This window comes from Lissotriton helveticus, chromosome 4_1, assembly GCF_964261635.1.
Source record: "Lissotriton helveticus chromosome 4_1, aLisHel1.1, whole genome shotgun sequence".
NCBI lineage: Eukaryota > Metazoa > Chordata > Amphibia > Caudata > Salamandridae > Lissotriton > Lissotriton helveticus.
This window is the reverse complement of record NC_136063.1, coordinates 584,877,446-584,905,098: the sequence shown is the minus strand read 5'-3', so window position 1 is coordinate 584,905,098 and position 27,653 is coordinate 584,877,446. Positions and strand designations below refer to the sequence as shown.

At 43.3% G+C, this 27,653-nt stretch overlaps 1 protein-coding gene across 2 annotated transcripts in view; it reads right to left on the bottom strand.

Annotated features, from left to right (window-relative positions):
• The window catches only part of VCPIP1 (valosin containing protein interacting protein 1), a 108,358-nt gene that overhangs the window by 42,054 nt on the left and 38,651 nt on the right, over nucleotides 1-27,653 (bottom strand). For both annotated transcript variants that reach the window (XM_078687211.1, XM_078687212.1), the window contains exon 2: nucleotides 20,007-20,093. In XM_078687211.1, coding sequence (XP_078543337.1) covers nucleotides 20,007-20,093 — 87 coding nt within the window. The remainder of the gene's footprint in view (nucleotides 1-20,006; nucleotides 20,094-27,653) is intronic.

Genomic DNA, 27,653 nt, shown 5'->3' with positions numbered 1-27,653 from the left:
AACGTGGGATCAGTCTCTCACTGGATGGTTTGTTGTCCTCTTCTTCCGCGGTTCTGGCCTCGGCCCCGTCCTAAAAAAGACGGATCTGAAAAGAATTGAGGGTGTTGTGGATACGGGTGCATTTGTTGTGCAAAGGGTGGTGGCTGAAAACCCCAAGGTACTGGGGGCCACCATGGGCCAGGATTTTGGTAGTTACCCTGGTAATTACCTTGCATTCCCCCTCTCTGCCTCCCCCCTCTCTTGTAGAATCGGCGCTGTTGACCACTCCCTCTAAATTGGGCGCCAGCTGGATTGGTGGTGTCTATTGACTAATTTTTGAACAATCCTCCATTGACTTTACTAACATAAAAATCGAGGATGCTCATTACCTTAACTCTTTATTATTATTCTTTACCTTTGGTTTTTACTTGACATAGCTTTATGAGAATAGTTATATGCCCCTAGTGAGGTCACAGCCTCGTGGTCCATGGGGGGGGGGGGGGGGGAAAGAGTCCTTTTGTAGCATCTGGGTTCTTTTATATATTACAAATAACATGGAAATGATTGTACAATACAGTTGGACACAGCAAATGCAATATTGACTGTGGCCTCAATTTTTCATTTCTATATAACAGAGCGGGGCCTCATTTTCCTGAGCGGTTGCCGGGTGAGGTGAGGTATTTTCCCACACAATGTTGGGTGAGTACTACATTAATAAAATTACCATCTGAATAAGATTAGGTATCAGAAGGACTTGTGCCTTCTGTTAAACTAAGAGACTTCTCTTCGTTACTTTTGTGTTGTCTGTACTGTCTTTTTGTTATTTTGGGATTACTGTATGGAACCATACTATATTTCTTGTGCACTATTTTCCTCTCTCTTTCAGGAAAGGACATCTAATTCAATCCCACTAGTTAACATTGGGGATCCAAGTTCCTGGTAGGAGTAATTGAATCATTAATGGACAATATTAAAATTCTTATTATTTCACTCACTTATATATAACTTTTGCAGTAGCTATTCCATCTGGGTCCTGAAGAAAGCCGGACAGGTTGTCCCATACGGCTGAAACATGTTGACCGCATCGCACAGTGCCGCAACAGTCATAATTTCACACTATTTGGCGTTATTTTAAACTTTGGCACTAGGACAATCCTTATTATACTTAATTTTTTGTCCTAGTAGTCAATTTTACATCTCACTCTCACATTCACAGCACTGCACTCCATCAGCATCATCTGAACTACACTGTGGCTAGAGTTCCACCTCAGTAATCCATCTCTGCACCATCAACTGATGGGTTGGGCGAGGTTTGGATTTTCTATTCGTATCCCACATGACGAGATTCCGCCATAAGGGTGGTCTGATGGGAGTTTCTCAGCCCAGTGTTATTTCATTTGCAGGACCTCTGCAGCGCTGCAGCTGAAATGACAGTTTTGACTTTATTAACCAGAAATGTGGAGGCCGACTCTGGTGCTTTGTACAGGAATATACGCAAGAAGGTGTACAAGGTATTTGTCGTGCAAACCTAGCCAAAGCAGCAGAGCACGGACATGGTCACAGACCCAGCTGATCGTCTCTACCCAGCCACAGACCCAGCTGATCCTCTTGCTCACCAAGGACCCGGCAACCGCTAAATACAACCTCCACGAGGGAACGAAGGCCGTCGCAGACTGGATGAAGACCAGCCGGCTGAAACTGGACTGGCTTTTCTTTATATTTGATGTTACTTTGGAATAGAAGTCTACATCTAGGATTACAAGGCATCATTATTTCTGTAAATTATTTTACAGCCTCTATCATGGTGTTTTGATATTATTTATTGTACCCCTTTTTTCATTCTGTTCACATAAAATTTGTTTATGCTTTGAGAAATTCATACCTGTGTGCTTAATTAAGGATTATTCCTACTAAATTTATTTAATTCATGTCTAGATTACTCTTATGTGAGTCACCAGTTGGGTCTCTACTACTAAACAATTGTTCTGAATGTTTTAATTAATTTCAATATATGTGGGGAGCAAAGGTATGCTCCACTACCAGTCGCACTGCTTGTTGAAGGATGTGTCATCCTCTTTCAATTCTACTTAATCCAAATTGATTCCATTTAATCTCCCAATTTATCAAGGCTTTTCTTTTTGTCATCCGCAAACAATGTTCAATCCTACGTTTTGTATGCTTCACATATTCAAAATGTGCCCATCCAGGCCTCTTCAAGAATACGAACGAAACGTAAGATTCATTCAAAACAGCATCTCTTTATTGGCACCCAATGCATTTCGGGCTAATGATAGCCCTTCGTCAGGGGTTACTGCAATTGAAACATATCAAACAAAACACACATGATGTAAGAAATGTAGCACAGTCTATGGGGGATGGTTAGTAGTCCGGTGCACAGAGGCCAGCAAGTAACATAATTTAGAGGAAGTTTTGTTTTGTTTCATTTTGGTAAAACGTTTGAGGACACTGCTCCTCGTATTAACATTAATTACAAATTTGATGAATTGTAGAAGAATAATATAGTAACTGTGTGTTTTGTTTGATATGTTTCAATTGCAGTAACCCCTGCTCCCCACGTATATATCAAATCCCTTGTGCCAAACAGGGCAAGGCACAGCCCAGCTAACGCACGCATTTTCAAAGATGAACAGTTTAAGTGTATGAAACAATGTTAAAAATGGAGAATGACGGTGTGCACACCACCTCTTGTGATGTTAATTAATTGCAAGACATGAAATCCCTTGTAGGTGCATTCACCCATTATTAGTGGTTTTGCCCAAGCCTCCAAGGGTATATTGGGTTTCCCACTTCTTTTTTGTTACTAGTATATTATAGTGCAGGGGGATTAAAACTACCTCTAAGTCAGAGGTGCAGAAAGATGCTTCTTTTTAAGTAGTAGTAAAGTTTGCAGAGTGGTGGAGAATGGGTGCTGGAACTCCAACCAGTGCTCAGGAATTCAGCTGCATAGGACTTACAGGAGGTACCAGGAGGGCTTCTTGGCCCCCAAACTACCTCAGGAGTAAATTGGACTTCATCCCCCATCCCGCAGTCTGCCAGGAGGCGCGTTTGCAGAGTGGTGGAGAAAGGGGGCATGGCCTCCGAAGACGTTTTTAGCAATCCCACTGTATGGGACTTACTGGAGGTAACAAGAGGGACGGTTGGCTCCCAAGGACATCCTTAAGGGCCAACTACCCCTCCTATTACCTCCAGTAAGTCCTATAGAGCAGCATTGGTAAGGACTCTTAGCAGGCCACGCCCCTTTTGCCCACCACTACACAAACGCGCTCCCTGGTGCGCTCTTGGATGGGGATTGAAGTCCCCTTCGCTGCTGGGGGGCCTTTAGGGGCCAACTAGCCCACCTCTTACCTCCAGAAAGCCCCCACACAGCGGGTTGCTGAGAGGTGGTAAAAGGCCACGTCCCCTTTCACCACCACTCTGCAAATGCACCCCACTGGCACGTGGTTAGTTGGGGAATTAATTCCCCTTGAATACGGAGGGTCCCTGGGGCCAACTAGCCCACCAGGTACCTCCAGTAAGCGCCACACAGCTGGAGTGCAGAGAGGTGGTCCGAGATCACGCGCCCTTTTCACACCACTCTGCAAACGCGCCTCTTGGAGCACTTATTTCTTGAGGTCCTCAGGACACAAGAGGACCTCATCGCCCCATCGGCAGTGAGCCACAAGTCGCTATGACAGGTCATAACGACAGGGCATAGGAACTACTGAATGGATCTACACCATTTAAAAATAAGGGCTCTTTCTGAAACAAGACCTATCTTTTTTGCCTAATTTGGTGTAATTCCGTTGAGCAGTTCGGGCTGCAGTTTTGTCTAAAGTTCCTATGGAAATTAACATGGGGAAAACATGTTTTGGGACCCCCCCTTTTTTCTCAGCCCTCGCTTGACGTATCACCCCGAAACTTTCAAGACAGGAGATGACCGAAGCGCCCCATTAGTTTTGACAATTTCGCGCAGATTCGTCAACCGGCACCAAAGATATTGGCAAAAGAAAAAATGCTTTTTGAATAGAAGCGAGGTCCTAACTAGAACTATCTACTGGCGACTGCCAGTAGGATATATTTGCAAACTTTCCCACACAGATTCAAGCCACGTCCACCGGTTGAGGAGAGTACAGGTCAGCGGGTGAGAGTCCTGCTCACAAAGTAAATGTGAACCTTGTTCAGGAATATCCAAGATTCAAAAGCCTGTACACAGCGTGTAAATTTCAAAGACATTTTCATGGCAACATGTTTCAACCATGCCGGGCCTTCGTCACGGCTCAATTTTTTATTGAATCTTGTGTTTTTTTGGTATGCTCCGGGGCCCCGCACGTGGGCAGGACTATTCAGTGCTTAGGACTATTCCCAGGAGGAAAAACTTGGTTGTGGATGGTTAATACAGTGTGATGTAGTTCTTTAAAGAAGTGAGTCTACAACTCTTTTCTAAATAGGAGCAGTGTTGGACTTGGCCCTTTTTGTCAGGTTCACCCCTGAACTTTTTGCCTGAAACTGTGACATGGTGGTAGTAGTTTTAAGCTTCTGAGCACTTTAGCACTGTGGCCCAGTGTAAAGTGCATGCGCTCTCCGAGTACGTGTGGTGAGATTGGCCTGCCCTCCGATAGGAATGCATGGGGGATAAGTGTGTCCATGGTAATACCTGGTATGAGAGGATCGCAGGGTCGAGTTTAGTATGTATGAACTCGTGAAGATGAATGCTGCGCAATGGTGTGCGCAGATTTATGGGGACTGGTGGAGAAATGCCACTTTTGGAAGTTGGCATTTCTGTGTGCTATGTGTCTGCCTGCCTGATGTGAATTGCCTGTCTGGCTTGTGATTGACAAAAGCTGAGAGGTGTGGGTGGCTCCAGGAGGGGCAGGGTGAGTCAGCCATGAGCTGAATGGGACACCTGAAGTAAGAGTGGTGAGAGGGGTAATCCCCTTAATAGGATGGTGCCTGCCCTAGTGAATGCCGGCTCCGCCACCTGTGGTGTGTGATGGCGAGCCCCCACCTTTTCTTTTTTTTGGCCTCATACCACCATTATATGCAAATAATAGCCTGTCAGCCAATCTGTACCTCCCCGGCTTTTGCGATATTTCAATAGCTCCTACGCTCGTGCCCTTACAGTGTCCTGGCTTCACAGACCACGCAGGTGTAATCATTGGACAGAAAGGGTTACACACTTATGTCTCCATCCCAATTCTTGAAGGCCAACCATATCTTACTTAGAATGTGTATTGGCCTCCAGGTCAATATCTATTTTCGCCGTTCTTCTTACTGCTCGTAGACAGTCCATCCCTTGTGGTGGGGAGGGTTCAGTCCATTTCTTGCAGATTTCCAGCCTAGCGAGAATAATTAGATAGAATAGCAAGGCCTGTGTATCCCCAGTGATGTCATTACATGGCTGATCTACTAGCCCCAGCATTACTAGTAAGAGGCTAACTTCGCTGTTTGTATCAAGAATTTCATTAATTATCCTTTCAACTTCAGACCAATGTTCCTCTAACTGAGGGCATTCCAAAAACATATGCTTATCATTATCCCCCACCTTACAAAGGGGAAGAGGAGCTTCCAAAACAAGGTGCTCCAGATCCACCCTGAACCAGTTGCATCTGGTTCCCCCGTGCCCTGCACTTCAGACAAAGGAGAACTGGTGTATAAAAGAAGGGGCTGTGACCCCATAAGGTTGCTCAGTCTTGGTGTGCTGTTCCTGCTGGGACGTGCTGCTGCTGGGGCCCAGGGAGGGGCTGCCATGAGGGCTTGCCTTCCTGGGCCCTGCATTGCCCCTTAACCTCTAAAGACCTTTTGCTGGGACCTTTTTGCTTCTTTTTCATCGCCCAAGACTTTGGCTGCACCCTGTGAGCGCTGTGCTCTAATTCTTTACAGTACTCAAGCAGGAGGAGAGCGTGAGGGCTGCGCAGCGCTGAGCTGCAGCCCCTATTCAGAGGGAATCCCAATGTAGGGATTTCCCTGTGATGCCTTGGGAGCGGATGCCCACCCTGCATATTTGTGCTCGGGCGGTAGCCCACCCCGCGTGGTTATGCTCGCAGCGGGTGCTCACCCAGCATGGAGGAGTTTATTGCAGCTTGTGGGTGCCCACCCCGCTGATTTGCCTTTTGCGGGTGCCCACCCCACATTTGATGATCGTTGCGGGTGCCCACCCCGCCTTGTCGTGAAGATGAGAAGTGACCCCTGGCCCGACACGGAAGCCAGGCGGCCTGCCTGACTCCAGGAGGGGCCACTGAAGGAAGTTGCCATGGCTGCCAATCGCAGTGTGACCAGAGCCGGAAGCAGCTGGCTGGAGGCAGGGCTCCCGCGGCAGCGAGGAGAGCCCTGTGTGTGGCAGATAGACGGCACCAGGCTTTCTCCAACCTCAGGAGAAGTGGATTTCCCAAACGAAGATGCCCAGAGAAGAGAGACCGGAGCCCACAGAGGAGCAAGAGGCTACAGAGCCTCATGGGCCCCATCCGCTGCTGTCCAGCCTGCCCCTACCTGCGGGGAGGCAGGCCCGCGGAAGATCGCCAGTGACCGGAGGAGTTCCTAGTAAGCCCCAGTGACTGAAGGCTGGGCGGGATACATTGGCGGCATCTTTTTTCAATGAGGGGACCCGCCGTTGCGAGCCGCTCCAACGATATTGGCCTATTTGTTTTAAGAGCCCTAGTGGGGGCCCGAGGGCCAGTGGTGCCCGCGCTTTTTCCCCATGTTGGCCATTTTTTCACACTTGCCCCGCTGTACAGTGGGCAACTGCAACGATAGGGGCAAGTGTATTTAAAAGCCCCAGTGAAGCCCCGATGGCACAGTGATGCCAGGGCCCATTTATATTATTCACAGCTGCCCCTCCTGGCAGAGGGAAGCTGCAATGAAGGGGGCTTTCAGTCTAGGAGGCACAGTAGTGCTAGTGGCCAGTTACGCAACAGCTGCCCCGCTGGACAGTGGGCAGCTGCAACGGTAGGCATGATTTGTTCAGGAGAGAGTCCCAGTGGAGGACTCAGGGCACAGGAGTGCCCATGCCTAGTTTTCCACAGCTGCCCAGCAATTAGTGGGCAGCTGCAACGTTTAGGCCAGTGCATGTGCGCACTTTCTGCTGCTGCACTGGCAGCCGGCCTGGACATTGGGCATCAGGCCCTTTGAAAAGGCCGGTTGGCCTGAGGGCAGTTTGGTGACATTGGTAGAGAGCAAGGCTGTACCAAATTGCATAATGTGTTTATGCAAATGTCATGTTATGATGTTTTGGGGAGTGCCTACTTGCGTAATGTGTTTATGCTTATGGGGTTAGTGCATAATGCATTTATGCTGGTGAGGTCCGTTGCGTAATGTGTTTATGCCGATGAGGTTTGGGCCTGGTGTGGTCTAATGTGATAATGCTTAGGTCATTATGGTACCAGTAGTTACTGGTTGTGTTCTATATTTCCATTTACTTATCTGTATTTTGATGGTTCCGACCGTGGCCCGATTTGCATGGTTCGGTATATAATCCGCTGTGAATATTGCCCGTGCCAGTTGGCACAGTGTAAATGCGTGATTATGTTTCTAATGTGTTTATGACAATACAAAGTATCTTTGGCGTGTAACTCCCTTGCCCTGACTACAGTGGTGGACTCTGCCTTGCTTTGGCAGATGACTTAGCCAACAAGAGATCCCATTTTTAGCAAGCAGCGTTGGTGATGTCCTGATGGAGAACGCTTATTGTCGTTTTTTGCGGTCTGTTTTTTTTTTTCTCCCCACATTTCTTAGTCTGCAGTCTGATGGGGTCCTGGCTGCAGGTGGTCTGATCACTAGCAGAGGTGGTGAGCGTCTCTGCAATATAAGCAGAGGTGCTAGTTGTAAGGCTTTGTAAGTGATGCAGCTGATTTTGAAGATGATGTGGGCCAGCAAAGGGAGCCAATGGGGTTCCATCAAGATGGGGGTGATGTGATCATATTCCTTCAGGACTTGCTTGAGAAGTGAAGCTGCTAGTAGGATGCCCATAAGGGGTGTCAGAGTGGAGTATACACACATAAAAGCATGCATTATATATTTGTAAAATGTGCTCCAGGATCCCTCACACAAACAGGAGTATTCAAATGCTTGTGATTATCAACTGAAATTCAATGATGGAAAACCAACCAACTGCATTAGAAGAACAGCAGTCAGACAATAGCCTCGTACGCAAGTGCCTACAGCACGCCCTGCGAGTTTGGATGTACAAATGTATTCAGTGGAATGTGGCTTTCTTTTTCCTGTATAAAGCAGTAAGAAATCCATTAATTCTAATTGTTTAGTGATAGTAGGAAACTGTACCAGGAATTCATCTAATTTCTGAGCCTACTACTTTCCTGTTGTACAATTACTTCTGTTCAGAGCTCATGCACATACATACACTTCGCTTTTCAATCACTGACGATGTGAGCAGCCAGGCAGTTTATACAGGACAAAGGTCAGGCCGGGATGAACACCAAACTCCTCTATAGAGAGAAAGGTAATCAGGAATGCTGCTGTTGGGACACTTCAAATAAATAAGTCACCAGATGAGTGCAGTATCACCTGCATGATAATAATAATTGATCCCAATATTCTATTCCTTACAACACAGGCCAATAGTACCAGTGCCTGGAGAAAGATCAGAGAGGGGAAGCAGTGTCAATTACCCTGGGATATGTACTGCACTTTCACCAATGCAGGAAACTCCCCACTGAACCCAGAGCTAGTCAGGGCTTGATTTACGTGCCCCCATTTAAGCCCGCTCTATGCCTTCTGGGTAGCCACACTGGATATGACAGATGGAGCACGTTCATTGCGGGCATAGCAGAAGATATTCTCTGAGATGGGCCATGGTGTATGAATATTGTATTTGTATGACATAAGCAAAAGGTAGAGCAAAGTACAGAATCATAGGCAAAAATACAGACAGCAGGTGGTTGGGGAAGTTGCTAGAGTCTGAAAGGAGAAGATAACTTTCTGAGTTATAATGTAGCATTCTATAAAAGGCGTGTCTTAGGTGGTTGGTTTCGAAATTGAAGTAGGGTTGAGACAGTCTCAATTGATACAGGGATATTTTCCGGGCCCTGGGTCCATGGTTGGCCTGTGCCTTTTTTATGTTTCTTCTATATGTGTGGATAGTGTATAGTGTTAAAACAGCCGAGTAGCAAACAAGTGCTGAAAATGGACAAGAGCCTATGGAATAATGCAATTGTTAATTGGAAGTTGGCAGCAGGTGAGTTCTAATGTGTCAGGGGTGAAGGCTTAGAGAAGAGGTGTGACTTCATTTTCCTTCCGAGTTGCTTTCGGGGCACATTGATAAGAAACAGCAATTGCTAAGAATAAGTTGAGAATCGGCACTAGAACGTGAGATTAGAAGTATGAGACATGAATATTATGCCGGCCCAAGGCCCGAAAAACTGCAGCTGCTGGAATGTAAAAAGTATAACCTTAGCTCCTATGTACTGCAAGGGCGGAATATGCCTTGACCTGCATTAAGAGGGGGGGGGGGGGGGGGTGCTGAGAAACAAGGGTACCCAGTTAATTATTTGATCTAATGAATAAATTGCTAGGGGAGCAGGCTTCATAGTCATTCAATCATAATAAAATGACCGCCCCACTTGTACATATCGTTCTGGATTTCTATGTCTAATTGTGTGATATTTCGTGTATTGTCACCACCACTCAGTCACGTTACGCACCCTTGTCACTTATGTGAGCACCTGAACGTATTTATGTAAATATCAATCTGCATATTATTGTGATTAAATGACTATGTTGCCCTATGAAGCCTGCTCCCCTAGCGATTTATTCATTAGATCAAATAATATTTAACCTCTGCATTAAGAGGGAACACTATCAATAAGGAGAGAAGGATGGGTGACTTAGATGTACAATTAAAGCGGAGAGCTGCAAGAATGACTATTACCGCGATTAGTGGACATAATCCAATGTCTCCTCACTCACTCAACCAGCATTCTTAAAGCATTTATCAGATATTTGAAAGCGTTATATCACAGTGTTATGATATGGAAAGAAAGGGGGATGCCTTCCTAGCTCCCTCCACATCTCCATCTTTTTGGAGACTGGTAGGGCTAACCAGGAGGGAGAGATCACACTGAAAGATTGAGGAGACCACGTTGAGCCCTCTGTACAATAAAGTACCTGGCAAGCTTTACAAAATAAAAAGATTAACTACGCCCATTTTAAATACAATGTTCTTTGGAGCAAGAGAACACTGGCCAATTGCGCACGGAGTTCAACATAGCCATAATAGGTCTCCTATCCAAACTGGTAGAAGACCCTTCATCTTGTGCTAGCTATGGACCCCTCATTAAAAACGATGTAAAAACACTTGCCACCAAGTTACAAAGGGCCATCCAGACTAATTCATGACTCAAGAGAGTTGGCTTTGTACTTGAACTTTGATACAGAATCCACAGGAGGCCTCTCTCCAACATACAGTGACATCTTAAGGAAGCAGGAGAATTGCATGGCGATCTTAACACCAGAAAGGCTTCTTTTTTTCTAAAGCTTTATTTGGAAGTTTCAAATAACAGCACAAACATAGGCCAAAGCAGACAATAGAATCCAGCACTTATGTTAGTGGTACAATGGTTCTCCAAAAGCAAATAAAATATCAAAATTAATAAGGGGGGGGGAAGAAAAAAAACAATACATTGTACAAATATATGGAGAAGAACACTAAATCCAATAGTAACTTGTAGTGACATGGAACACATCAAGGGAATGGAACGGTAACCTTCAAGATGGAAAGGAATACATTACCCAAAGTGTAAACCCAGTCAGTGTGTCGAATCAACATCAGAATCACTTTCAATGGATAACAGATAATCACGCAATGGTTGCCAAATCTCTCCGTCTAGATGTAATCGGTTGTAAGGAAACATATATTTCAGGGGTGGTATCACAATAAGATAGGTCTTTAAGCCAGGCTGCACTCGATGAGGGTAAAGTGAAATTTGCCTTTTAGACAACAGTAAAGCAATGGCAGTGTAACAGCGTATCCCTAATGGCAATGACTTAACATACCCCAGTAAAGCCACAAGCGGATCGGGCGTGAGGAACTGTCCAACCATTAAAGACAACATAGGGTAAATATCAATCCAGAAGGCTGCTACCACCCTACACACCCATGTCAGATGGAAAAAGTCAGCATGGTCTGCCCACACTTAGGGCAGCAGTGGAGTCTAGAGGGGTCAAATACTTTATGGTGGTGGTTGCATGAGATCAATTTGGTTTGTGTACAGCAGTAGTACCATACACCATATGAAATCATGATGCAGAGATCCCACACCCACGCTACACTGGTCTTTTCCACACCTGCAGGCTTCAATTGTAAAGAAGTGTTGTATAATCTGCAGACCAGGTGGAGGTTGTCAGAGGAAGTATTCACTAACATGAGTGTAGGAAGTCGTTGGCTCAGTTGGGTAGGCAGGCAGCACATCGCATAGTGCACTCTTTAGGCAATTAAATATAAATGTACCTTATTGTGGTTTGTCCTAGCTGAACCAGAGTGGATCTGGATTTGAGAATGCCATCTGTAAATAAATTGCAAACGGTCTTTAAAATGTAAATCTTTAAATCATGCATGTTCCGGACGCGCTGTACTAACTGCTCCAGGGTGAGAGGAAGCCAAGGATTCTTCAACCTTGGGAGATGTAAACCTGAAAGGCTTTTGATCTAATCAATTGGGGCCACCTCTTCCGGGCTCTGCAGAGGAGAGGTGTAGGTCTTGACTGTACTGCCAAGGTGAAAAGTTACTACATAAATTCAATATCGCATAGATCGTGGAGGCTTCATATACAAAAGGTTTTCAACATACAGAGGTATAACACAAGGCTGGTGTCTGTTCCCACTCCTGTTATTGGCCCACAAAACATTGGCACCAGCAATTTGACAGAACAAGGCTTGACCAAGGGAGGACACACGGTAGTGGACTACTCCGATCTTCTAGTATACAGAGGTGACATACTCCCATTTGGAAACATTGAGTTCCAGCTTGATTTGGAGACATTATCGTATTTCTCGGGTGACAGAATTAACTGGATCAAGAGTGAGGTTCTCCCTATATTTACAGGAAGAATGAAGCCTCCAGAGAAGCATGGGTGTCTGACTACGAACACCTGAATATCTGCATCAGTTGATGCCTACAAACTAGGGTGCCTTTGTGGCACAATGAAGGCTGCCGAATTGATTAAGACACTTTCATACGGCTAGTATGCACTTTACAAAGGACTGAGGATGGAAGATCCATTTGAAGGTAGCCATTTAAAATTGTCCACAGCAATGCAACAACAGTTCGTGCTGCTGTCCTCCCAATCCTGGAAACACAGACAACCGACACATGGTTATGAAGGCTCGATAGGAGGAGAAACTTACACACAACTTCAAATTTCAGATTTTTTCTTACAGAGATAAATGAGGCAATGGTACCAAGATTGTATCTGCTATATTTAATGTGTTTGTTACGAAATGTTACTCTCAAGAGACTGAATGCTATACCACACTACACTGACTGGCCCAATTATTGACAGACTATTCTGAAGACGACTGACTTGATAGATACCTAAAATAGAGTTGCAAGTAGGGCAACTCTTGTTCACATACTTTATAATTCTATGATTGGTACTGGTCCCTCATTAGCTTCATAGGGCAAAATGTATGACTAGTAAACTATGCTGGAGGACTAAAGCCCTTCAATGTGATCCAATATACATATAATGGTTGTTATTGTCCCCCCCCCCTCCTCCATGTACCACTATACTGTACGAATCTATGGCAAGACCACTAGCAATAACAAGTTTCACACCTATATCCCCGAAACCGTTGCATCAATCCCAGTTTTTGTTAGGCTTACCCCTGCTACCTGAAATCTACACAAAATTGATCATTACCTGTGCAGGAGTATTTCTTCCTATTTGACCATATCTACAAATATATTGCAAAACATTTTATACATCTGTCCCATAACACCGCATCATTTTTGCTCTTCTTCCTTTCCTTCTTCGGCACCCTATGGATTGCGATCAGCCTGACCCGGTGTTTCAGGTTCTATCCTTACCATAAAGATCGATAGGGGATGGATGTGTTGCCTTGTATACAAGTGCAAAGAGGGATGGATATGCTAGTTCCTAGGTTTACATGAGGATATGTGGCATAAACAATGTTCAAAAGTAATATTCTAGCAGCACTTAACTTTACTTCTTTTGTTTCTCAAGTGCTGCTACAAATGGAGGTATAAACACCTATTGCTTGATATCATAATGGTTGAGAAGGGATCCTGCTATCACTCATACAAACAATACTGTGAGGGGCTTATAAGACTTATAATTTAGAGTAGTGGTTCTAAACCTTTTAACTTCTGTGGACCACCGATTTATCCCTATTGGAATCCAGAGACCCCCTAATGGAGTCATTATTGGAATACAGGGGTCTCACCAAGTAATTACTGGAAGGTGGAGGCCTCAGCTAAAGCAATTTAGATTGTTAAATATTTTAATTCATTCACAAAGAAATATTTAAAAAAATTAATTTAATGGATAGATTGGGGATTTTTTTAATTCAACTGGGGCCACTCATCGCTCATACTATAATCTAGTTGATGCACTTACACTGCTCTCAAACCAATCGCAGGTTACCAACTTAATTTTTATCTTTCAAATTCCTTTTTTACAGAGCACATTAACATTTACAATTTCACATTTTACTTTAGTTATATAGACTTTATTACATCGGTTATTGTTTTATTTTCCAAGCAGTTGAGGATCCCCTGAGCAGGACCCCCAGGGCTCAGGTTTAGAATCATTGAATTAGAGCATCAATGATTATGTTAATTGAATAAGATAGTGAAATCACAATCTTCTTGACATATCAAAGGGACCCCCTCTTGAAATACTTTGGGCCAGGGAATAGAGAGGAACAGCAATATCACAACAAAAAGGAATTCCCTCGTGGCCTTATTTATTCTACTCCAGACATATACTTCCTACTTTCAAACAAAGTCCTTCAAAACATGGCGAGCACAATTATTTATTTCATTTATATTTTTATTTAGTATTCATCTTTTGTTTTTTTGGAAAAAAAACTTTTTTGTATATATATATATATATATATATATATATATATATATATATATATATATATATATATATATATATATATATATATATTTCTATACTTTTCATTTTGAATTCATATCTCGAAAAAGATTTTAGATCAATATATAGATAACATTTACATTACATGTACAAACAATTAAAAAGAATTAATTCTATATACAGGATACCCTACAAAGAGCACACCATAACATTCGTACAACCTCAACACACATCCTAACACAATCACTCAAAATAGACTCTTTATTCCGTATCTAAGGAGTCACAGATCTTTATGTGAACTGTCACACTAGGTCGACGCGTTTCGGTGGGATAAGACCACCTTCCTCAGGACCTTTGACAGAACAAAGTTCTTCACAACAGTTGGTGCACTCTGTATGGATATCCTAGCACAAGTATTGGGTGATGGCTTCTATGGAGAATCACATCCGTCGGTTAAGTAGTACATCCGTATTTAAAATCCTACTGCTTCTTGTTTTTCTTAACTTGCAATTCTTTATTAGCTGCTCCTTTCATGCAGTTCACATTTATTGCCATAGAGATCTCATATGAAGTGTTCCTGTATCATTTACGGAGTTGAAGACCAATTTTTCACAATATTATATACATCCATTGACGCAGAGTTTGCATCTCGTATTTCCTAGATACCAATACCGCCCGATCACTTAGGCAATAAATGCGAACTGCATGAAAGGAGCAGCTAATAAAGAATTGCAAGTTAAGAAAAACAAGAAGCAGTAGGATTTTAAAAACGGATGTACTACTTAACAGACGGATGTGATTCTGCATAGAAGCCATCGCCCAATACTTGTGCTAGGATATCCATACAGAGTGCACAAACTGTTGTGAAGAACTTTGTTCTGTCAAAGGTCCTGAGGAAGGTGGTCTTATCCCACCGAAACGCGTCGACCTAGCGTGACAGTTCACATAAAGATCTGTGACTCCTTAGATACGGAATAGAGAGTCTATTTTGAGTGAATGTGTTAGGATGTGTGTTGAGGTTGTACGAATGTTATGGTGTGCTCTTTGTAGGGTATCATGTATATAGAATTAATTCTCTCTTTTTAATGGTTTGTACATGTAATGTAAATGTTATCTATATATTGATCTAAAATCTTTTTTCGAGATATGAATTCAAAATGAAAAGTATAGAGATATATATATATATATATATATATATATATATATATATAAATCTCCCAAAAAACAAAAGATGAATACTAAATAAAAATATAAATGAAATAAATAATTGTGCTCGCCATGTTTTGAAGGACTTTGTTTGAAAGTAGGAACTATATGTCTGGAGTGGAATAAATAAGGCCACGAGGGAATTCCTTTTTGTTGTGATATCACAATCTTCTTGACCTCTGGGTTAAAGTGATTTAAGGGTAAGAACTTTAAATAAAGGATTGAAAAGAAAAGCTCGGAAAACAAAGCTTTAAACCATCCCAGCCGAGGCACGGGGAAGAAGGTTAGCCAGAATGAAGTGTGGCTCACAGCTGTTTAAGTCAGAAGTTCCTCAAGTGAACGACAGTCAAACTCATTATGAGTAAGCGAGCATTAAAAACACAGTTGGCTTATGGTTTGTTTCTGCATCAATTTGAACAAATATTGGCAAAGCAATAAGTGTTGCATTAGAGATCTACTGGCTTGGTCAATGGTTTTAACCAGGTCATACAACATTCACCATGCTGTGCAGCAAACCTAAATAAAACAAAATGGCTATGATGCAGCATTTCTTTTTCCTTTATACTTGCCGATCTGTGTTGGATTAGCAAACAAAAAAAAATAATGCTCAGAAGGAGTTACTTGAAACAAGTTGGGGAGCAGTAAAAGGTACAGCTGGGTGAGAACTAAAACACGACGGGCAAGGAGACCGAAGCAAACATGGATGGCTGCAGTGGTGAGGAGGGAGCAAATGGGGAAGAAGCACACAGGTGAAAAATCGAAGGGGGGGGATGGAGGGGAAGAACACCGGAGCCAGGGCAAAATGGAGGGTCAGGGAAAAGCTCACTGGTGACGGTGTGCAACACACAGTGCAACAACTCCCCCCCCTCCCCCTGCAAACAAAAGGTTATGCCGGAAAAGCAAGCAGAGGGGGGTGGGGGTGGAGGGTACGACAGAAGCCAGCCAATCATAAGAGATGGTAAATAGGCTATGCTCCATGGGAAGGACAAAAAGACAATTGACAAGCTGGGACAAGAATACGAAACAGGCAAATGAGTGTGACAGGAAAGTCAACCAATGATAGGCAGTGGGAAGACCCTTTATATTCTTGGTAAACTGACAAAAGGTATTTCGCAACCAGAAGACTGTGCTCTTTGGCAGGCTTCACCCAAGAATACTTTATTTGGAGGTACCGTAGACTGAAGCTTTGTAGCTACAAAAGTAGAAACGGTTATTGCATAGAGATTGATTTCAACACATAGGAAGGCGCTCAGATGTAGTTAGAGAAACATTCAATAGGATTATATACAAATTGGGATTGATTCAACAGTGCAGACTGGCAGCCTTAGCAGAGTCCATGCTCAAACTTATTTCTGTTAAAGCATGTTTAACCATCACTTATATATTCTCATTTTCAAGATTTTATTTTTAGTCCCAAACAGAATATACTGTGACAGATTCAACAATTTGATAATGGACTTAAACGCTCACAAGAGACGACTGGGTATGATCAATCACAAGCTGAAATCCTGGCATGTCCTGGGTCATAATGTGTGCTATGTACACCACTCAAACTGCAAAATGTCTGCATGAGGTACAACATTAAAACACATATTTCCGGTCCAGGAAAGACCTGGCTTGGCAGTTCGGGCTGGACTGTTCCCCTGAGGAACAGGGTCAAGAGTGATTTGCCTATGGCTGGGTCCGAACCGGGGTGGTGAGCAAAAGAATGATGAATTAAACCCAGATCTATGTGACTCGGGGTGAATGTTTGCATTGTTCAGCATTCCATCCATCATTTGTTCCTTTTCCCAAGTATATGTCCCCATTGGTTTTAACTGGACCTCATAAACAATACTATTCTACATACATCTTGCTCCTGCTGCATTTTAAATGTTCTTAGAAAAGAGCCAGACTCCACCTTTGTGGTGGTTTTCCTTAACCGTGCCTAAAATAAAATAAGTAAAATAGGAAGTTCTCTGAAGGTTTTCACACAAATCTGTGAATATAGCAGATTTGTGCCTTTCTTGAAATGCCTTCTCTAACAGTGTGTGCATAATTGTCTCTTTCCATATAGTTTTTTTGTTCGGCTAGCTTTCGCCTTTGGGAAAAGTCTGTCGCCAGTCCTGATTCATGTACAAGGATGTCTGGAGATCACAAGGTGGCATAATTAGTAGAAAACTAAAATACGTTATCAATACCAGAATGGCTGTAAAGCTCTCGTTTTTGAGACAGAAAAAGTGACCGTGGGGGAAACTACATTTCATGTGGGTTTGCCTAAAAACTTGCTTTTACCAAGTTTAATCTTTCTCTGCCCTCATGCATCACTAACCCCCCGTTAACAGTTTGCATTTCTGTAGCAGCAATTTAAAAAAATAAAAAATCAGGGCAGTGAACTACACCAAGCAGAAGTGAAAAGGCATACATCTTGGTACAATTAATCATTCTGTTTCATTCTGTTTTGACCCATTTGTCTGTTTATTTTTTGCGAGACTATCATAGGCAATCCCCTGACATACAGAAGCACACCACCCCAAATGTGTAGCCATCAGGAAGTTGGCTGTGGCGTAACCTCTAGAGCTGCCGACTTTCGACCTGGGGGAACAGGGTTCGAGCCTCGGCAAAACTGATTTTTAAGAAATAAAAAACAATGTAAATACATGAACACAAGGGGAAAACTACATTTAATGTGGAAGTATTTCAGTGTCAATGTAAAACTAGCAGCATACGGCAGAAAGCATCAATCGTCAGTAGTAAATTGAAAACAAGCAGTTGCCGATTACAGGAAATCACGTTGCATGTGCCATAGGAGAGAGTCATTTAAGAAAACAGTGCCCATAGACAGTACATAAAACATACCAACTAACACTTGTAAGAGGGCCAGTCCTTATGGGAGGTTACAAAAGGAGTAAAAGGAGGGACTACGGAGTCTATCGCCGATTCAAAAGCCATCATTTACAAAGGGCAGGAAGAAGGGCCAATTGTAAAGATGGGCGGTACATTGGTTAGAGCTTAACACCCATATCATGAATATTGCACAGCGCAACCACTGCCTATGTGAGACCAAAAAAAAAAAAAATACATTGAACTCAGCATATACAAAATTGTAACCCCTGCAGTGTGTGTGCATGGTACTAGAAAATTAAATAAACAAGGTTTACCCAACTCTAAAAAAGTATATTCGTATCTGACAACACCCAGATCATCTTCTCTCTCTCAGCTGGTAAGACCACAGAGCCTTCTGCTCTTAGGACGGGTCTCAGTAAAGTGGCGTCCTGGATGCACGCCGATTTTCTAAAACTTAATGGCGAAAAAACTGAGGTTCTGGTTCTTGATATAGATAGAGGACTGTGGGGCCGCCAACATTGGCCCACAGAAATGGGTGCGTTCCCGCAACCTTGGCTTTATCATCGACGATTCATTATCTATGCGTCAACAAGCTACCAAGGTTGCTGCAACATGCTTCGCCATTTTGAAATGGTTGAGGAAGATTGTGTGGATGCTACCTGGCCCTACCCAGAGAACCATAGTCCAGGCCCTTGTAACATCTAGGCTGGATTATGGGAACATCCTCTATCTGGGAGCTAATAAAGATGTAACACGCAAGTTGCAGCGAGTGCACAACTGCCGCCAGATTACTGTGCCGGGCCCCCAGAACCGCCTCTATCTCCAGTCTGCTGGGGAACCTACACTGGCTCTCGGTCAAGAAACGGGTCATGTTTAAGGCCCTAACCTACATGTTTCGTATCAAGCACGACAGAGCCCCCGCTACCTGCAACACTTAGCTTGTCTTTACGTTCCCTCTCGCACTCTTCGGTCCTATACACACGTCAAATTCCAGGTCCCAAAGTTTAGACTTTCCCGCACAGGTGGTTGTTCTTTTTCGTATTTGGGTCCTGTATTATGGAATGCTCTCCTTCTATCTCTTCGCACACAATCCAATCTCTTACTGTTCCGCAAGTCACTTAAAACTTGGCTTTTTAGCAAGTAGGTTTCTCTTTCTTCTGCGGTTTCCTGATAGCGCCGGGAAACCCTTTTTGAGTAGCTGTTGCGCTGACATATAAATTTACATAAATAGTTGCAGCTCTACTGAAAACTTGTACATGAAAATATATAGAAAAGTTTTTAAAGACGATAACAATTGAAAAGCTGATGCTTTATTTTCCGTTATGAAATACAGCTATGAAACAATATCAGGCACATGGATTCTATAAAAAGATTGTGTTCCTTATAAAACTATTGTGTATAGACCATGGGTGTAGCACATTAGGTTTAGGTCGAGCAGGTAAGTAAAGTTACTCGAATTGCAGGTCTGGCCACATTTTAAATATCTTTTAAGGTCTGTGTGCCGTGCCAACAAAAAATACGACACTTCAACTGAGCAAAGGCTTAGGAGGGATGAACTAAAGGCCCTCTTCTTAGATGTATTTTTAGTAAAATTATGTATTACTTTAAGACCTCGGTCATGACAGTTAAAACTGGCTTTTACAGGAAACAGAAAATGGGCCTGTTCTCCGGAGTAGTTTGGTACTTATTTATTAATTCAAATTCCACTTGAGAAAGGAAAGCGAACATGCTGGAAATGTTGCATTAAGAAAGCCATCAGTTTATAGGCACGATTGGATATAATTTTTAACAAGAAATTTCTCGTTAAATTATAACCAGATAATGACAATACTGGAGTGTGAATATGTATTTTTATGAATACTAATGAAGATTTCCTTATAGTTATTTAAATAGATTTCACAAGAAAGAAATAGATTTTTTTACCCATATTTTTCTTCATTATATTGTAGAAAACTCCACCCTGCTGGAACAAATGAGGAAGCCCTTTTGCATAAGACCATACATCTTCACCTGAAAAAGAAAGGTAAATCGTTCAGTTCGACTGACAAAAGTTAATTGATAGACTGATTAAGTTAGCAAACGTGCTACATTTTGCTAGTGCAAACCAAATTGTTTCAGATTACTGAAGTGCACTGGCCTAAGATCCCTCAGCATTCAAAAGGCTTTATTACAAAAGGTCACATAGTTTATTATATTAGAAACAAAAAAATAAATAAAAAGGAGCTTGTTAAAGACTGAATTCATTTTGGCTACGTCGGTCATATTTCATAAAGGCTATTTATATTACAACAATGTAAACAAATTCAAGTTATATGCCTACCTCTAGGCATAAAGGTCACGCAGCAGTATTCAAGGAGGTAGGTACTTCAACATACAAAGCTAACAATTGAACAAAAATAGTAAGGATGAACATTTTAGCCTTACATATTTAGTCTTACAAAACCAGCTGGAGCACTTAAAGAAATCTCTACATTAGAAGGCCTGTATATCATGTTCCATGCTACTGGCCAGTGTACAAGGGTCAAAGCACTGGTTGGGAATTTGTGCTTCAAGAAGAAGGTACTCCCTTTCTCGGTTGTCCTCTGAGAGAAGAGCAGACATCTCTGCCTGATACACTTGCAAGAACCTTAACAAACATGGTCAAGCAAGTTCTTTATATTAGTTTCACAGGTATGTCAGGAAGATCAGTCTATTTAAAGAGAAATAATCTTATGTTCAAGTGTCAAGGTAATTTTAGACCTCGCTAAAATTTCCCAAGTCAATCACCCCCCCCCCCCACACCCCAGTGGGGTGGTGTTGCTGTCCCCCTCACAGAAAGAAGATGGGCTGGACTGCAGCTACTAATGTCTTAACCAACAATTTCCCTAACATTGATCAACAAGGCCTAGTGTGGGAGATCCAAGGGATCTCCCACATGGATCCTGTAAGATTTGAGTTTCAGATGACCAACTGCAGTCAGGATCTTATCCCAATATATACTTAGCTTATGGTACTACCACAATATGGGCAGCAGTGACCCGCAATCGTCAGAATTCTTCATCAGTGAAGACTAAAAACATCTTCGCTGGGTTTGGAGAACTGGCTGCTGCTTAGATTGGGTATAGCTCGAATATAATTCAGACACAGATTAAAGTGTCAACCAGTGCACCATGTTTTTTTTAATCTCAGTAAAAAGGTTACAGAATCGGGTAAATGTAATTGTTGTTTTCAAGCAAAATACTTGTTTGTCTCGCTATGCATTTCATGCCTGGCTGTAGGGGTACAATCTATGTATTCATTTAAATAGCTGCTGGGTTTTATTCTCCACCTCATGCTCACCGGGTCACGAGATCTTTCAGTTTGTTATTTACATGTTAAAGTTGTGTGGCTAGTACACTTCTGCCCATTAACCTGCTAACACCCACCACTGCCTCTGGGGACCTTTTACTGTTCAATAAATCTTACCAAATTATTGATGCCTTAGTCACATTTCTTCAGGGGTCCAACAAGCTAAGTTTTTTTTTTGTTTTTTAAAAGATGAAGGTCAATGATGGTTAGGTCAGACCCCTCTTCGGGTTCCTGCACTAGAGAAAGGGAGCGTGTACGATTTTGTGGGATTATAAATTCGGACTTTTTTCGGTGACTTCCTGCAACAGCAACATAAAGCTGCTGAAGGTTCCATATGAAAGTTAGGGTGCAGGATATTCCCAGTTACTATTTTCTCTCATCAGAAGGGTCATGCTGCGCTGGTACCTATCAGCCGAAGCAACATATCACTTAGAAAACAAATGAAACTTTACTATTAATTTAGAAAGCTAGTCTGCGGAATACTAGTAACACACAATCCTCCGGTGTATAATAGGGCCTTTAGAATTGTAAATACGAAATACTGTGGGCTTATCCAAATAAAATGTCTAATTAGTTGTATGCTATAGGCCAACCTTATTTTCACATGTGCTTCACAATTCTTCCACAGAGCCAGTTTCAGCTTGCCCCTTGACTTCAGAGATTAGAGATACTATTTTGGATTTTAGAGGACAATTTACTTTGAGTGGCACTAATTAGGGAGAACAGCATCACTGCGATTCGAGACACAAGCAGAATTCCGAGCACCCTTTCTTGGTTCAGGGTAAACACATCAACAGTATGCTAACCTTCCCTTTGAAAAGTTTTGTAGGGGGAAGAAAGAGTCTGACTAGGGACGGGCAGTTAAAAAGCAGAACCAGAGGCACTGTACAGCTGCTCGCTGGGTCCTTCCTGCGGCAGCCCGGCCCTACTGACTCCCATTACAATAGCACTGGGTCAACAATATGACAGAGGCAATTGGGGATGGTGATAACCTCCCTTACTGCCAATACCAACAGCAAAGGTAAAGAAGTCAGAGTGGCCTGAGGGCAAACAGACCCCGTATGGCATACGGTATCACAGGGCAGCCTGAAGATGATCCTGTGGTCTTGGCACAGAGGAGTAGCACAGCGGAGACCTTGTGAGGGGAGAGTGATCTTCCACTGTAGATTAACAACTGGTTAGGGCCTTGCTCAGGTATAGGTGCTGCCCTGGGGTAGGTGCTACGATGACCCACAAAGTGAGTAAACAATGTGGCACCATAAACAAAGGACTTTTTTTTAATTAAATTTTTTTTATTAAAACAACAATGATCTGTTTGTATAATTTTGCAATCTTGGTGTTACTTCTGTGGTCACTTAACCCCTTCCATGCGTCGGACGGCCGGCGGCCGGCCGACGTCACGGTGGGCGTGTGCGGAGGACGGCCGGGGGCCGTCCGAACCATGCCCACATCGTAAATCACCCGCACCGCGGCGGAATTTTCGCCGCGGTCAAGGGGTTAATATACATTTCTACATCGGTACACATAGGACTTCAACAGCTTCACAGGTCCTTGTCCGAGTCGCTGTCTTCTTCTGCAAAGGACTTTTTTGACTGAGAACCTCCAATTATCAAGTGGACTGGGAAAGGAGAACGATGAAGGCCAGGTGTTACCTCACACAGGGAATAAGGATAATGTTACTTACCCAGTAAACATCTGTTCTTGGCATGTACAGCTGTTGATTCACATGCTTTGCATACTCCTGCCATCCGGTGTTGGGTCCGGATGTTTGCAGCTTGTTTTCTTTAAAGAATTCTTTTTCAGTCACGAGGTAGGGGACTCCTCCTTTCGGTGATAGTGTGCATGGGCATCGACTCCATTGTTAGATTGTTTTTCCGCAGAGGGTGAGAATGGAGTTTGTAAGAGTAGAATGAGATGTCCATGCTTTAGTATGTATACTAAAGAGAACTGCACCAGCTACAGGTACCCGGGGATGTAGGTGGGCACATGCGACTCTACAGCTGTACATGCCAAGAACAGATTTACTGGGTAAGTAACATCTGTTTGAGGCATGCGAGCTGTAGATCACATGCTTTGCATAGACTATATAGCCGTATTCTCCCAAAGCGGTGGCTAACCTGTAGCTACTGGAGTTGTCTGAAATTGTGTTTTAAGTACTGCTTGGCCCACATTAGCTGGTTGTCTCGCTAACACATCTACCCAATAGGGTTTGGTGAATGTGTGCGGTGTAGACCAGCTTTGCAAACGTCAACTATGGGGATGTTTCCTAAGAAAGCCATAGTAGCCCCTAACTTGTGAGTGGTATGCGCTCCAGAGGGTGCAGTTAGAGTTCTTTTTGCTTTTGCAAAACAAGTTTGAATGCATTTAACATTCCACCTATCAGTACCTGATTTGGAGATAGGATTGCCCTTGTGTTGTGGTGCAAAAGCAACAAAAAAGTGGTTTAGTTTTACGAAATGATTGTTCTTTCGATATAATATAAAAGTGCTTTTCTGACATCTAAGGTGTCTAGAGCTCGTTCTGTAACAGAATCGGATTGAGGGAAGAATACAGGTAATTCTATAGACTAATTTATGTGAAATGCAGATACTACCTTCAGTGGAACTTGTGGGTTTGTACGAAGAACCACTGTCTCTGGGCAATTGGAAAAAAGGTTCTTTTATGGTTAGTGCCTGTAGTTCACCCACTCTCCTCAGTGAAGTGATTGCAATGAGGGAATCTGTTTTCCAAGAGAGAAACTGTGGCTCTTATTTATACACTAGTTTAAAGGGTGGCCCCATTAATCTTGTGAGGACTATGCTAAAATTCCACAGTGGGGAAGGTGGGAGCCTTGCTGGTATAACTCTTCAGTCCTTCCCTGAAAGCTTTAATAACGGCACTCTGAAAAGTGATAAACGTTGCCTACTTTGTAGATACGCAGCTATTTCAGCAAGATCCAGCCGGACGGAGGTGTAAGCCAATCCGGACTGCTGCAAGTGTAACAGATAGCAGATGATGTTTTGTAAGAAAGCATCAAGAGAGTTGATGTGATTGTTATTACAATAAATAACAAAAGCGTTTCCATTTAGCTGCGTAGCTGGCCTTCCCGATGAGGTTCATGCAGTCTGGTGGAAAGTTCAGATAACCAAACTCTTATGACTCCAGGAGCCAGATCGCGAGGTTCAGTTGTTTTGGATCTGGGTGTCTGATTTCTTCATGGCTCTGTGTGAGGAGACTGGATGCTAGGTGCAGCTATTGATGCAGGACCAGAGACAGCTCCAACAGGTTTGTACACCATGATTGACGGGCTAATGTGGGAGCTACTAGGATCAGTGTGTTGGATGTTTGCCAGAGCTTCCGAACCACTAATGGAATGAGTGGGAGAGGCGGAAAAGCATAGGCAAATATCCCTGACCAGTTCATCCATAGTGCACTACCCTTGGAGAGCGGATGTGGGTACCTGGAAGCGAAGCTTTATCATTTCGCGTTTTGTTGTGTGGCAAACAGATCTGAGGGACTCCCCCAACTTTTTTTTTTTTTTTTTTTAGTTTTTATTGGCATTTTGACATTTAATACAGTACCTTTCCCCCCTCCCCCACTTGAAGACCAAGGTCAAGAAACAAATTCGGTTAAACCACCTGAAATATATAAATAAAAGAGACACGTTTCCAGAGCAAATTAGATCATACATAAACTAACAAGATTTGGCTGCCAAAAAAGAAGAGAGAGGAAAAAAAAAAAAAAAAGGAGGAAGAAGAGAGAGATTCACAATCCATCTTACATCTTTCATCTTTCTCCTACAGGATACCCTCTCTGTTATATTTCCTTTAAGTGTGAGCTTGTATCCAAAGTATCTGTGGTTCCCAGATAACCATCCCTTTTGGTTTCTTTTTTATGCCCTTATTTTTATATATGGCCACCTCCACACTACATATTGCAAGTAATCTAGCCCACCATTGTGTGAAGGACGGCGGATGAGAGTCGAGCCATGCGGAGGCTATACACAGTCTAAGAGCTGCCATGGCTACAAAGATCAGCCCCTGTTGGTTTGTCGGCCGCTCAGTTCCAGCCACTCCTAGGATTATTTCTTCAGTGGAAATAATAAATTTCTACCTGAAATATATCCGATATGAAGTTGGATAATTCTGTCCTAAGATTGGTAAGTGCTGAACACGTGGCGAACATGTGAATATCATTGGCTGCAGCCAATGAACAACGAGGGCATGCAGTTCCCAGACCGCTGGCACATTTGGCCATTTTATACGGTGTGTAGTAAAGGGAAAAGAATGTTTTATAGAATTGTACTTGCAATTTTATTGACATTAGCCATGTTTGTGCAAGCTCTAGTGCGCGAGCAGGTGTTGCTTGCTGCACCACTAGGTTAGTCTGCCATCTAGCGAGATGGGACTCCCCAACTTTGGAAGTATAAGAGGAGAACCCCCATGGTGGAATTCCCATTTGTGTATTTTCTGCCTCTGCCTGCTGAGGAAATCTGCAATCTGGTTGTTCACTCATAGGAGGTGTTCCGCTAGGAGATAGATTTTGTGGTGAATGGCCAACCGCCAGATGTCTTGGGCTAAGTGGGACAGTTGGAGAGAGTGGAACACCCCCCCTGTTTTTGTAACGAATACATGGCTATCATGTCGGTATGAACTAAAGACAGTTTTGCTAACCAGGTGAGTTTGAAATGCCTTGAGAGCTAGAAAGATATCTAGCAGTTTTAGATGGTTGATGTGGAGCAACTTTTGCTGTTGGGTCCATAGGCCTTGCACTGTGCGGTGCTAAAGATGAGCTCCCCCAGCCAGTGAGGGACGCGTCCGATGTTAGTATTGTCTGTGGAACTGGGTCTATGAAGGGCCGTCCTTTTGATAAATGTTGTGGGTTCCTCCACTGCAGAGAGCGAGAAGTACAGCTGCTTACCAACACTAGATCGGTTAACAGACCATGTGATTGGTTCCACTGACTCGTTAAGCATTCCTGAATGGGACGCATGTGCAGCCTGGCATGGGGAATCGATCATGATGCAAGATGCCATATTTCCCAGTAGTTGCATACATACCAGAGCTGGAATCGGGTGATTGGATTGAAACTGGAGAACTAAAGCCAGAATGTTGCAATTCTGGCTGCATTGGGAAAGGCCAGAGCCTTTTGAGTAATTAAGGTGGCTCCAAGGTAGTTTTGAGTATTGGCAGGCTGGAGATGTGATTTTAGCACATGGACTTTGAACTCCAGTTGATGTAGTAACTGAATTGTTCTGCGAGTGTGCTGGAGACATTCTGGATACGTACTGGCTTTGATGAGCCGTTCGTCCAAGTAGGGGAAGACATGGATGTGTTGTCTTCTCAGGTGAGCAGCGACTACTGCCAGACACTTTGTGAAAACTCTGGGGCAATGGTGACTCCGAACGGGAGTACCTTGAACTGGTAATGTTGACCTGCTATCACAAATCTGAGAAATTTGCGAAGAGCAGGATGGATTGGAATATGGAAATAGGCGTCTTTTAAGTCTAGAGTAGACCGAAAGTCACACTCTTGCAGAAGTGGTAGTACTTGTTAAAGTGTTACCATGTGAAAATGGTCTGACTATGTAAAGATTTAGTTCTCCGAGGTCCAATATTGGTCTGAGAGAACCATCCTTTTTGGGTATTAGAAAGTAAAAGGAGTGGATGCCCGACCTGTGGTGTTGTGATGGTACAAGCTCCATAACCCCTTTTAGAAGGAGAAACTGAACCTTTTGTTTGAGGAGGCGCAGGTGATTCAGTGAGAGTTGGTGTGATCTTGGGGGAATGTTTGGAGGATTGTTGGTGAACTCTAGGCAGTAACCAGAACGGATAATTTCTAGTACGCACTTGTCCATTGTTATGGACTGGTAGGAAATCTGAAAGTTGCCCCCCGGGACAGGTATGAAATGGTCGAGCGGAGCGTAGGGAAGTCATTTCTTTGAGTTGGAGGGGGCTGTGCGTGTATTTGATCCTCTACCTCTACCATTGTTGCCTCTGTAACCACCTCTGAAGTAACCCTTAGAGGCAGAGGGTTGGTTATTGCCCTTGTAGGTGGTGGTGGTCTCTGAAGACGAAATTTTGGACTCTCTGGTAGAAGGAGCGCCGAAAGGAACCACGTGCTTGTGTTAGCCACTTCAGTGTCTTTCTTCATTTTTTTCCAGTGAGGAATTTACCACAGGGGCCAAAGAGGTGTTCTTTCTTAAAAGGTGGGTTTAGTACGGAAGTTTGAACCTCAGGTTTGAAACGCGAGACACGAAGCCAGG